Source organism: Sorex fumeus, unplaced genomic scaffold, assembly GCF_029834395.1.
Source record: "Sorex fumeus unplaced genomic scaffold, SorFum_2.1 ptg000010l, whole genome shotgun sequence".
NCBI classification, from domain to species: Eukaryota; Metazoa; Chordata; class Mammalia; order Eulipotyphla; family Soricidae; genus Sorex; species Sorex fumeus.
The window spans coordinates 13,414,659-13,428,321 of record NW_026606067.1 but is presented as its reverse complement, the minus strand read 5'-3'; the positions used below and the strand labels follow the sequence as shown (position 1 = coordinate 13,428,321).

General features: G+C 34.8%; 1 protein-coding gene across 2 annotated transcripts in view; it reads right to left on the bottom strand.

Annotated features, from left to right (window-relative positions):
- Positions 1 to 13,663, bottom strand: part of BRINP3 (BMP/retinoic acid inducible neural specific 3) — a 444,317-nt gene that overhangs the window by 419,322 nt on the left and 11,332 nt on the right. For both annotated transcript variants that reach the window (XM_056110519.1, XM_056110520.1), the window contains exon 2: positions 3,772 to 4,055. In XM_056110519.1, the coding sequence (XP_055966494.1) occupies positions 3,772 to 4,007 (236 nt within the window). In that variant the 5' untranslated portion in view covers positions 4,008 to 4,055. The remainder of the gene's footprint in view (positions 1 to 3,771; positions 4,056 to 13,663) is intronic.

Below are 13,663 nucleotides of genomic sequence, written 5' to 3'. Positions count from 1 at the left end.
ACCCGGACATATTCAATATGCCAAACACAGTAACAAGTGTCACTATGGGAGACGTTACTGGGCCCGCTCCAGCAAATCAATGAACAACGGGAGGACAGTGACAGTGACACTGACAGTATACATATCATACAAAAATATGTATAATATAAACGGTATATACAATATAAGAATATGTATGATATAAACAGTATGTATATAAGTATATGCACAATATACATAAATGTATGTATATAATACAGATTTTAAATTCTAAACTTACTGTTCATAGATATATTATTCTTAAAATGTGAGCCACTTGTGCAATAGTTCCCCCTTTCCTATAAACTACTTCCTGTATACTTCCTTTACTATAACATTATTCTTTGGTTTCTCCAGATTATGTTTTCCTTTCTAAATATATATTTTATAAGTACAGTTTCTCAGGTCACTAACAAAAAGCATCGATAAGATACAATATTTATCTCAGCTGTCTACTATTCTCATTAAACTTTTGCTTTAAAAATTACTTTGAGGAAGCAACCTAAAGTTGCAGTAATATGACTATCTATTATATTGAATTATTATGAGAATAACAGCATCAATTTCCCTCCAATTGACTCACTTGCATGGCAGAACAAATGCATGATAGGAATATCCAAAGAAAAAAATATGGTGTTTTTGAGATGATTTATATACACCAAATGCACTTGAAAAATAACAATGACCACCCTATTACCCTATAATTCATATCTGTTGTTCAAGATAAGTGTATCTGATTTGGTATTTTTAAAAGTGAATTCTGTCTATAGCTCCTATAATTTATTACAAGGATGAGGATTTCCATGTCCTGGAAAAAATTAAACATTTCCTGGGCATATTGCCTGATGATGTTTCTAGAACATAATATCGCAATGCTTCAACTTACTAAGGTGCCAAAAGTGTTCTTGTTCTATGCTTCAGAAAAAAATAATGCCTTCAGCCAGTTACTTAAAAGTGAGAACACTTCCTTGTTCTTAGGTAGTATTATCAAGCAAAGAAGGAAAGGTACTAAAAACCAAACTTTAAATATTTAAACAAATAGCATGTTTTAATAATCTCATTTTAGATTCTCCAAGTCTGTGATATTCTCATCAAACAATCACCCGAGCAATAATGTGGTTTAACAATCAAACCTAAAAAAAACTCTAACAAATACTAATTTAAGAACGCATGTACACATACTTTGTAAGATTTAGATTAAAATTCCACCTGTCAAAAATAAGTAGCACCTTTGTTATTTTTACTGAAGCCCATGACAATATTTTTCATGTTCAATTGTTATGATCTTACAGTTCTTTATTCAAGGTGAAGAGGAAAAGATGTTTCTGTAGAAGAAGATGAAATAAGAAAAGACAACTGAAAGAGACTTGACCTAATTTTTTTAACAGGCTTATTATGTTTTACATTCATAATAAAAAGCCTTTCCAAACTATGTCAATGAAATATCCACTATGAAGACATTCATGATAGTAATAATACACATCACTGAAATTCAGCAAATCATGTTTCAATATTAAATGGTCTTTTAAATAAATCTATGCCTAAAATAGAAGAATATTAGTTTTCTATATGTTTTTGAATAGTCACAACTTTAGAATTTTGGGAAAGATAGTTTCTAATAATTATATTTAAGATGATTATTTAAAATTAAATTTAAGAAATTATAAAGCAGGACCGGGCAGACATTGTAGAGGTGGGATATCTGCCAATGCTCAGCACAGCACTGCATGTGGCCCTCCAAGCATTATTGGGAGTAATCTCTGAGCACAAAGTCAGGAATAAACCTGAACACAGCCAGATATGAGCCCCAAATTTAGACAAAAACAGAACACCTTAGTGGACTGATACAAAAGGAATTCTGATGACTATACTAAATTGTGCATTGCATAGCAATAATTAATATGCATAGTATCTTTGGGAAAGAGTTAAAAGGTTGCAAATTATATTAAAACATATTCCAGTAATTAGAGAGCAATACCTTATTCCATTTTTTGTAAGTATATTATTTCCATATATACTTGTTAAAGCCACTAAGATACAGATTTTGCAAGAGCAGATAGTACAGGGCTAAAGAAGAGCTTTAGGAGCAGAATCTTCTGAAAACTAAGAATATATATCATGCAAACCAACCCCAATGCATAATTATTTCATTAGATTTCACTAAAGTGTTCAAAATAATGTCTCTTTTAATTCAGCCTAGATCTCTGCAGACATGTCAAATCTTATTTGCAACTCACAACTGACAAACCAATAATCTGAACCACAATAATCACACATAAGACAACACTCAGACTTTCCAATAGATCATGAAGACATGCACTGGCATCTGCTGGTTTGGCACATTGTTCAAAATCCTCTTGCAGAATACTACAATGTAAGTCACTCTTGCAATCATAAACTTAAGTAGCTTTATACAATATGTGAAGGGAAGCTGGCTAACACAACAAACGCACACAGAAATGAGTACCACAAACATCATAATATGTTGACTAGTCCCTGCAGCATCTCCAAAAGAAAATCCATAATATTTGTCATTTATTCTTTTTCCAATGGAAGTCTTTTTATAAACTCCTGACAGTATTCTGACTGCCTGGAGCAAGGCTTTCCTTGGTATTTTGTTTGTTTATTTGTTTTGAAAATAGCAATGAATTTAAGATGCTTCATGGAATTCATTTGGTCTCTAGCCTTCTGTAAATATTCATTGCTGATGAGATTTATAAACCACTCACAATGCTATGGAATAGATTCTATATAGACCGGAAACACAGTGCCCTCTGGTGCACATATAACATAAAATAAAATATTTATATAACAATATCCGTATCAATAAAGGCACGAAAATGCAAAACTAAATTTCACTTCTACATAAACCATTAAGCCAATCACTGGGAAATAAAATGTTTACCATGAAAAACAAACCAAACCTGTTTGTAAAGCATTCTTCATGACTTAATATTACCAAATCATTTTAGGCAACCACTTATACACTCTATTTAAATGTGTTTAATGGGCTGTTGTGGAATGGGGAATTTTGTTGGATTTAATGTATGATTTCTTTTGTTCAACTTATTTTGATTCCAATTTAAAAAATGGCAATAAAGGTGAAAAGTTTATATATCTTAATCTTTTTTTGTGTTTTTTTTTGTGTGATTGTTTTCAGTTCATCTGCTTTTAAAAGTATATCCCTGTGCCATCTCCTCTAACTTCTGAAAGCACAAGTATCTCTCAGCAATAGATAAATAAATAATAAAAAAGGAATGAGTATACTAAATTCAATAACTATATAAGCCATTCCCATTTCCATTTTAGTGAAAAGACATAATATACAATAGTATACTGTAGAAAGAAAAGGCCACTCAAGAAAAGTCAGTTAACAGTTTTGGTTATTCTAAAACTAGAACCTCAGTCTTAAAGTTCATTGAAATTTACCTTGAGATACTGAAGCATTCTATAATTTGGGGAAAAGAAGCGAATTGTCACTGCAAACTGCTTTTTCTGTGTGAGATTAGGGTTCCTTTTTGTTTTGTTTTGTTTTCCCATGTGACATCTACAAGAGCACGTAGAAACAACTTCCTAAACTTAGTAAATGACTCACAAAGACTTTTAAATAACCAGAAAACACAACTATGGCAAATGGTCAAGGAATATATCTTTTACAACAACCCTTTGCCTGGCTGAGATTTTTCCACTGGAGATTATATGTATATATCAACATCAAGGAAGAAATATAGTCTATTTCCCTATGCTTCATACCTGTATATCTTGTATCTTGTGCTAAATCCCTGCCGACTTCTGTCCACAAAATCTGTGTATTCCTGTGAGCGATGGAAGGGTCCCTTATCAGAGAGGAGCCAGTCGAAGGGACTTGTGGCATGCTGATCCGAAACAGCAGCGACCGCTAAAAGCCAGCAATGAAGACTCAGGGCTATCCACTCCCATAGAGCCATCAGAGAGAACAATTCAGCACCAGCTCTGCTCCGCCATATCATGCTTCCACTGGGGGTTTAGAGCCTTCATTCTCTTAGCTTTCCCTCAACCTAGAAAAACACACAGGCAATTAGTAAACCCTAGAAGAGACTGTTCTAGTACAGTAAGGTGCTGAGACAGCTAAGCCGTTTTTTTTTTTTTTCATTTTTAATTGGCGTGTAAACACAAAAGGCCTTCTTTCCTTCAGCGCTGTGAAGCTTTCCAGCCCTGGGTCTTGTTTTATTGATAGAAAAATAAATCTCTACGTCCTAACTATATTTGTGGATCATTAAAGACAATGAAAACACAACCACAAGTTCTGACTGATATTTTCTTGTCTCTGCTCAAATGCATTATAACATGAAACACTTTCAAAAATAAATATTGTATGCAGTTAAATATTTCATAACTTGCTTTATAAATTTTAACACATGTTATATTTTGTTGGGCTGGAGCAATAGCACAGCGGGTAGGGTGTTTGCTTTGCAAGCAGGAGACCGGGGTCGGATTCTTCTGCCCCTCTCCGAGAGCCTGGCAAACTACCGAGAGTATACCACCCACACAGCAAAGCCTGACATATTCAATATGCCAAAAACAGTAACAACAAGTCTCACAATGGAGACATTACTGTTCCAGCTAGAGCAAATTGATGAACAATGGGAGGACAGTGCTACAGTGCTATATTTTGTTATTTTTTTTATCATGCTTTCAACTGAATTAAAGATATTCTGGTAGATATGTCCATGAATTAAAAGAACTTGAAATAAATCTGTGAGACTAAAAAAATATTAAAACCAAGCAGTTAGATAAATAAGTGTGTACTTTCATTTGTATGTTCCTCTACCATTCGATAATTTATTAATCTACAATTAATATATCTTCATAGTTTGATGGGAGGGTGTATGTTGGGTGTGAGGTTGGCGACTTTGATCAGTTTTCTTTTTCCATCATACTATTAAGTACAAACTTTTCTGATTAATTAAACAGACTATAATTAAATTATAGGACACAGTAAACAAATAAGCATCAATGTTTTATCCTTAGAGATATGTAGACATAACTGAAAAATTCATAACTACAAACTAAGAAAATTCAAATTATAAACTATAAAATGTACATTTTATTAAAAAAAACTACAAAACCATGTATTTTATTAAAAAACATTAATTTTATAAGCAAAGTCAAATAACAATAGGTTTAATCTCAGTGATGTATAGAATTAATGTCTTTCTAGAATGCACCTGGTAAAATATCTGTTCCACAAAACATTTTCTAAATATTTTACTCTGACTATTCTTCCCATTTTTCAGTCTATTCCACTACTGTTTTTATACCACATAAACCCATATAGTACTAGAGTTATTAAGCCATAAAATTCCCTTTAAGAAGAAATAAAAATACACAGAATTAAAATAAGTAAAATATTTTTATTATAGTTGTTTTCATATATTTCTTTGGTGTTTACACTTCATAGTTTCAATTTTTGTGCAAAAATTTTATAATTAAAAATGTAATCACAGGGGCTGGAGCAATAGCATAGCAGGTAGGGCACTTGCCTTGCACGAGGCCACCCTGGATTCGATTCTCAGCATCCCATATGGTCCCCTGACCACCACCAGGGGTAATTCCTGAGCACGGATCCAGGAGTAACTCCTGTGCATTGCCAGGTGTGACCCAAAAAGAAAAAAAAATGTAATCATAAATTATGAAGATATAAGAGAGAATTAGGAAATAAACTCTGAAGTATCTCAAAATATATAAATATATAATGTAAATATATAATGTCCAATCTGTTAGTCATTGGAGGTTTCATTTCATCCTATGCTTTGAAAGCTGAGACTGGCAAAGCTGAAGCAATCTGTATTCATCCTATGATGAGAAAAAGTCCAAATTTACTGCGTATATCCTGCCATAGTTTCATCAACTCCTGGCTACAATATTCTTTTCTGTCTCACCTTACTTTGTGTTTTTTGAACAATACTGAGGGTGAAGTATAGACATTAGCTTTCTATCTAAAACTTCAAATTTAACTGGCTAGGTTTTAGAAAGACCTGCTTATATATTTTTTCATTTTCAGGAATTGGGTCAGTGATAGATCACATGCTTCATATAGAAGAGGATATGAGTTTGATCCATGATATCAAAATAAGAGTTAAAAGCAACAACAACAACAAATTAAATATTGTGGATAACATTGCTTTGTGAGACAAGGAGCTTAGGTTTATCAGGTCACACCCATCAAAATGCTCCCGAATCACTCCCTTTCTTTTGTTTATCTGTAACCATTCCTCATTGCTCTCTTCCCCAAACAGTTAATCAGCTTATTATGTTGTCATGGTCCAAAAGTAACGAAGCGACTAGGACCCTGCTAGAGATAATAAAGACTAATCTGGCCTGAGCACTGTATCTGAGATCGTGATGACCCCAAGAGAGCAATTCTATAAGCTTAATGCATCTCTTACTGTGTCCATACAAAATGATTAATATTATGAATGCTTATGTTTGTCGGACAAGGAGAGGAGAAACACACCCATGGGATTACTCCCTTGGGTGGGTCATTCCACTGAAAGAGAATCTGTCCTGGAGGCAGCATCCTCTGAGGGAAAGAACTTTACCCTTAAGGATTGTGACCATACCTATATGTAAACCCAGTCCCTCATAGTTTGGGGATTTAACGAGACTGTAAGAGTGGGCTGGGGGGTGAAGATCAGATCAAGATCCATAGCCAATGCTAGGAAAGGGGGTTTCCAGATCAGGGGCTGAGAGAGAAGTAAGGAGAGACAGGAGTGAACAGGCATGAGAATGGAATAAATGGCATCTGATCAATTAAGCGGCTTGGCCCTCACTTCCTCCAATGTCTGCCCCAGGGCCCTGGCCAACCCAGCTGGGGAGGCAGCCCGGGTTCCCCAGAACCTGGGTGGCCAGGGGAAGAGCCCTCAGGGCCACCCCCTGGCCGCCCTTTGAGGTTTTTTTACAAAATACCTTTCAATTTTTCACATCACACTCTATGGGCCCAATTTCATTTTATTTCCTTTTGTTGTTGTTGTTCTTTTTTTTTTTTTACTTTTTTTCCCTCTTACTTCTTTTAAAAATTTATTTTGGCATTTTTAATCATACCCAACATGTCTTGCACACAAATGACCCAAGTTCGATTCCTCTGCCCCCGTGGAGAGCCCAGCAAACTACCAAGAGTATCTCATCTGCACAGCAAAGCCTGGCAAGCTACCTGTGATGTATTTGATATGCCAAAAACAGTAACAACAAGTCTCGCAAAGGAGATGTCACTGGGCCCTCTCGAGCAAATTGATGAACAATGGTAGTACAGTGACTGGGACAGTTACCCAGCGATGCTCAGGCATTACTCCTGGCTCTGCACTCAGATATTACTCTTAATGGTGCTTGGGGAACCATATAGGATGCTGGAGATAAAATTTGGGTTGGCCACATGAAAGGCAAATATCCTACCCACTGTGTTCTTTCTCTGGCAGTATGGGCCCAATTTCATCAGAGCAGTAATTTTGTAATTACTAATAAATGGCTTGAAATTGTTCCCTTATTTGGATGATTAAATGACTGCTTGAATCTTGATTTGAAATAACTTTCTAATATAACTGTCAGTGACAAAAGCAGTCTTTACCACTTCTCACTTCCTTTCTCTTTCATTAACTCTCTTCAACTCAAAAAGGGTCTTTTTGCTTGTTTGTTTTCTTTTTGGGTCACAGCGGGGATGCACAGGGGTTACTCCTGGTTCATGTACTCAAGAATTACTCCTGGATGTGCTCGGGGAAACATATGGGATGCTGGGAATTGAACATGGGTCAGCCGTGTGCAAGGAAAACCCCCTACCCACTGTGCTATCACTTCACCCCTCAACTCAAAAAGTTTTATGTATGGATTGAAGGTCTAAATTAAATTATTTATTAATTCAAAATTATATACCAATTCAAAAATATATCTTATATAATGTCTACATTGTCTATTAAAATAGCATGTCAGCATGTTACATATTTTACAAAATATATTAAAGCAAATGTTAGCTCTAAAGTAACTATTTATTAAATATAATATTACATCTGTATGCATGAGAGATGTATGCACATGTGGCCGCACAACGTCTTTTAGTCTAGGTCTCCTTCTCGGAGAACCCAGCAAGCTACGGAGGGTATCCTGCCCACATGGTACAGCCTGGCAAGCTCCAGTGATGTATTCAATATGCCAAAAAGAGTAACAATGATGTGTCTCATTCCCTTGATCCTGAAAGAGCCTCCAGTGTGGCACTGTTGGGAAAGACGAGTAAGGGACGAGGCTGCTAAAATCTCAGGGCGAGGACAAATGCAGATGTTACTGGTGCCCTCTAGAACAAATTGATGAATAACAGGATGACAGTGATACAGTGATTACATCTGTAAATTAATGGTGAAATGACTAAAAGTATAATTCTGACTGTAAACTTATCCATATAGCTTCTATTGTTTGTTTCTATCTGGTAGAACTACAGAATAAAAGAGAAAATAGTAGCAAATATAGTGGTGATGAAGAAATGTACATAATGTGAAAAGTAATGTAATAAGTTTTAAGGTAAAGATACCTCACCAATACCCACAAAAACACTTAATTATCAGAAACATATCATCAAATAAAGAGGGCCTTAACTAAGGTAGAAAAAGACTGCCTATGGTAATATGTACTAGAAACCAGTACTTCTACCAACTAAAAATCAACATTCTCTAAATGTTTTTCTCTTTCTGAGTTTCTTATCTTATGAACACTATTTCAATTCACTCAGATCTTTAAGCCAATGTCCTACTTTTCCTTTGGATTACATTTGTTCCACATATTCCATCAACTCCCATATTCTCTAAGCAATCATATTTCATTCTATATCCTCTTCAGTTAGCTAGATCATTCCTGTATCCCAACACTATCATTATCACCTGGATTCCCAATTCATTTCATAGCTCTGCAATTTGATTTTCCTAGCATCCATGTCTCTTTAATCTCAAAATTATTATCATAATCTCTACCATCATGACTATTAAAACTATTTAATGCTTTTATAGTTTTCCTGCATCTTGATAAAAAGTTAAATCTAAATATGTAACCTGTTTCTTCCAACTTAATTTTCTTTTTTGCCTTCTAAATAAAAATAGTAACATTATTTTTTAAAAACACAATTATTTCCACCTGATATCATTTTCTTATTGAAATAAGAGATATAATAATTTTTCAGTAGAGTAAAGGTAAAGGTAAAGGCCCTCCCGTTGATCGTCGATTTGCTCGAGCGAGCCCAGTAACGTCTCCATTGGAGACTTTGTTGTTACTGTGTCTGGCATATCGAATACTCTCGGTAGCTTGCCGGGCTCTCCGAGAGGGACGGAGGAATCGAACTCGGGTCGGCCATGTTGGCTGCTTGTAAGGCGAACGCCCTACCGCTGTGCTATAGCAATGTCTTTAAAAATTTGTTGAAATGCAATCATAAATCTTAAATTAAGTTCACTCTTCTTATTTGTCAGACATATGAAAGACAAGACTAAAAAGACAACTTCTAATGAGTATTATTTTAAAGAGCAATAATGTGTAAACTCAGGATCCATGTAAGAAAATGTATACCTTTATATGTACCTCAAGTATTGTCAGGAAAAATACCTGATTTAAGAAAAAGTTCCAAGAACATTATTTTCTAGAAGTGAAGTTATAGTATTGAATTATGTTATTACATTAAAATATATATAAATAATGTGATTAATTTTCCAATATAAATGTATGTAGCATTTAATCTTTGAATACTCATGAGTCCTCTGTTTATAAGACAAAATTATTAAAGAGATGAGCTATCTAAGATAATGATTTACTTTTGTAAAAAATACATATACCTGTAGGTAAAGTTGTAATGACATATAATTTTTGACTTCAAAAGTCCCATAACTGTTTTTGTGGGCAGAGTGGCACAGCGGGTAGGGAGTGTGCTTTGTACATGACCAACCTGGATTCGATTTTTCTGCACCTATCAGAGAGCCCACTAAGATACAGAGAGTATCCCACCCGCACAGCAAAGCCTGGCAAGCTCCCTGTGGCATATTGGATATGCCAAAATCAGTAACAAGTCTCACAATGGAGACATTACTGGTGCCCACTCAATGAACAATGGGAGGACAGTGCTACAGTGCAATGTACACATTACTTATTTGGAGTTAATAAATTTTAACTAGCCTAGTTGAATAGAATTTGGCATTTTACTATGTGAATATATCAAGTAATTCATTAAGGTATAAAATTTTCCATACTTGACACAAAGAATGCCATTTTCAATATATGTTTAGTGTATCTCTTGATACAATGTTGCCACTTTTTTTTCTAACTCACAAAAATGCATAAAAACGGTTGTTCTATGATCATGGCCCTGTTGAAATAGTCAAGTAGAAACAAAGAGAAGAGATCCACAGTTTATTACTGAAGTAGTCCAGGACTAATACCCAAAGAGTTTTTCCTTTTCTGTCCTCAGTGATAGTTCTATTATCCTCCAAATAAAGTAATAAAAATTTATACTAAATGAAAAAGTAATGATACTGTTAGATGATTAAGTAATGATTTCTAAAGTAAAAAAGGCTCCATTCATCTCAGGTATCACCGAAACTTAAGTCACCCAGCCAGGAACCACTAAAAGAATAAAATAGACCTCTATGTGAATAGAAATTTAATTACATTTTAAAGATAAATGTCTGGCTGGGTTAATAATCATCTTAACTACTTTTGAAAATGACTCTAATAAATGTAGACTACATGAATGCAAGCCTAATGAATGTCCATCCACAAATCTTTGAAAATCTTGAAATATGTAATATTATACTCTTTTAACACATTTGTTCATATAACCAGATAATGAATCTTTGCTGGCAAAGATTATGTTTTAATAAATCTGTGTATCCTAATGATATGTGCACTACCAGGCACATAGTAAGCTTTTGGAATATGCATTGACGTAAATTTTTTAAAAGAAACCCATACTCCATATGTTGTTTCAATATGTGTGCTATACTAGCAAGGGATGGACATTGTCTCCATCTGTTAGTAATGTATTATCACTAGAATTTTCCACTATTCCTCTCTTAAAGAAAGAAATAGAGGGGCTGGAGTGATAGCACAGCAGATAGTGCGTTTGCCTTGCATGCAGCCAACCCAGGTTCCTAGGTTCGATTCCCAGCATCCCATATAGTACCCCGGGCACTGAAAGCCAGGAGTAATACCTGAGTGCATAACCAGGTGTAACCACTGTGCATTACCAGATGTGACCCAAAAAGAAAAAAAAATAGACAAGTAAAATCTACTTTCCCTGTTTGAAATCACACTGTGCAGTTGAAGACTGATCTGAACTAAATCTTTCCAGTCATTTAACTCAGCAAAACCTGTATCCAGAGGGTCCATCTCATTACTTCTTTCAGCTGATCAGGCAATATAGGGTCTCTGAATTACAGATTGAAGTGTTTTCCATCTTAATGAGGTTTAGTATTCCTCTGAGGAGTATATACTGCAGAGGGAACTAATCTTCTCCTTGATCCTGTCAATATAATCTTGTCCTACCAATAAAGAGGAAGTTAAATGCTATTACCTAATGGTAGAACTGATTAGAAAAAATGAAGAGACAGCGAGTTCCATTCCTTATTTCTGTCCAGCAAATAAGGTAAGTTATTCTGAAGGCCTATTTCAATAGATACCTGAGTTACCTTTACATTTTTAAATATAAAATATCTCAGTGATACAATGTAACAGGTCATATAACAACAAACATCCTTGATGGGATCCCTATTGTACTTAATTTTAGTTCACAGGGATGTAGTTAGACAAGAATGTTCAGATGTAGAATGCCTACATACTAGACTTTGATTGTAAAGATCTAGTTTTAAAGAGGCATGCTTTAGGGAAATTATGGTTAAATCTTTGTTCTCAAGAGTGAAACAGAATATAGTGTTAGGATTAAAATAATCTACATGAGAGAATGAAGAGGAAATAATGATTGCAGCAATCTGGATTTGGGGGCTGGAGCAGGGAACTAGCGGGTAGGATTCTTGCCTTGACCCCAGTCTACCCGGCCTCAATCCCCTTCACCATATAGCATCACCATGAGCCTCTCCAGGAATGATCCCTGAGTGTGGAGCTAGGAGTAAGCACTGAACACTGGCAGGTAAGGCCCAAAAACCAAAAAGAAGAAGAAACAAAACAAAACAAAACAAAACAAAACAAACAAACAAACAAGAAATCTGGATTTAATACAATAAAGAAATCTAGTTACTTTAATGTAGTATTAGTCTTCTTTTTCTTATACACACTTATCATTTTCAGAATAATATTCTTTTCAATAAAAAGTTTTGTCACATAAATACAAATTTAAAGGAAATCTGAGAATAGTTAATTAAAGCATACCTGGGGTGAATCAATATAAGTAGAACTATGTCTTTTGCCTTGTCTTTATTGGACAATGTACTCAATTAGAGTTTAGCAAACACTAGAAAAGTTTTCATTTTCTTTTTTAAATAATATTCCAGGGGCCGGAGCTATAGTAGGTGTGTAGGGTGTTTACCTTGCACACATTCAAACTGGCTTGATACCTGGCACCCCATATGGTCAGCGAAGACCCGCCAGAAGTGATCGCTCAGTGCAGGTAAAAGGCCCTGAGCATCACCAGAACTGGTCCAAAGTTCAAAAAGAAAATAAAGAATAAAGTGAAAATTAAATATCAAACAATAGCTTGTCCAGCATATGCATTTATAGTACAAAGGCAATCCTTACAATATATTCTACAAATAAGACATAATAATGGGATTGAGTTCAGAATTCTTGAGTCTGGTTATTTGTATCTTTTTTTGATTCATAATAGGAAAAAAATTGCCTTTCTGTTAACTAGCACCAAGAAGTAAAGTTTACTGTTTAATCAGAAGCTATTAGATTAAAAAACATAAGTAGAAATGTGTTTTTGAAATTGCAGAGAAAATAATGTAAGGAAATTGCAAAGAAAATTCAGTAAATCTATTAAAAAGATTTCTCAGGACTGGAGGAGGGGTGTAGCGATTAAAGTGTATATCTGGCATTCAGCCAACCCCAGTTCAATGGCCAGAACCACATCATCTCCTTAGCATCGCCTTGGGCAATCCTGGCTGCCCCCAAGTACTGCCCTTCCTGGCAAGTAGCAGTGCAACTCCTCTCGCACACTGAAACCACCAATTGAACGGACCACTGGGACCCTGTGAAAAAACTGTTCCAAATGGTCCTGGTTATTTAGCATGCTAATTATTTGGGGTATAGTAAGATCTTTCAAAAGTTCAAATATACATACTAGTATTTTTATAAGTTTATAAGAATATGAAAAGATTAAAACTATTTTAACCTAGAGGAATGTGGTTATTGAAACTGTCCGTAGACTACTAAACTTATTTTCAAAGCATGGTTATTGCTACCATTTAACTCAGAAATAGCAGTTTATGAAAAAATAAAATATTCCTAGAATAATGACACGCTTTGATAATTTTAGTATAAGAAAAAAAACAAGGTTTACGCCTATTGGATTCAATGACACTGTGAAACGCCAACAAAAAACCTGGAAACAGGAAGACACTTAATAAGTACAAAAGGGAATAAAAATAAATTACTGTGGGGTGCACACAATATTAAACTTTCTTTTTATTAA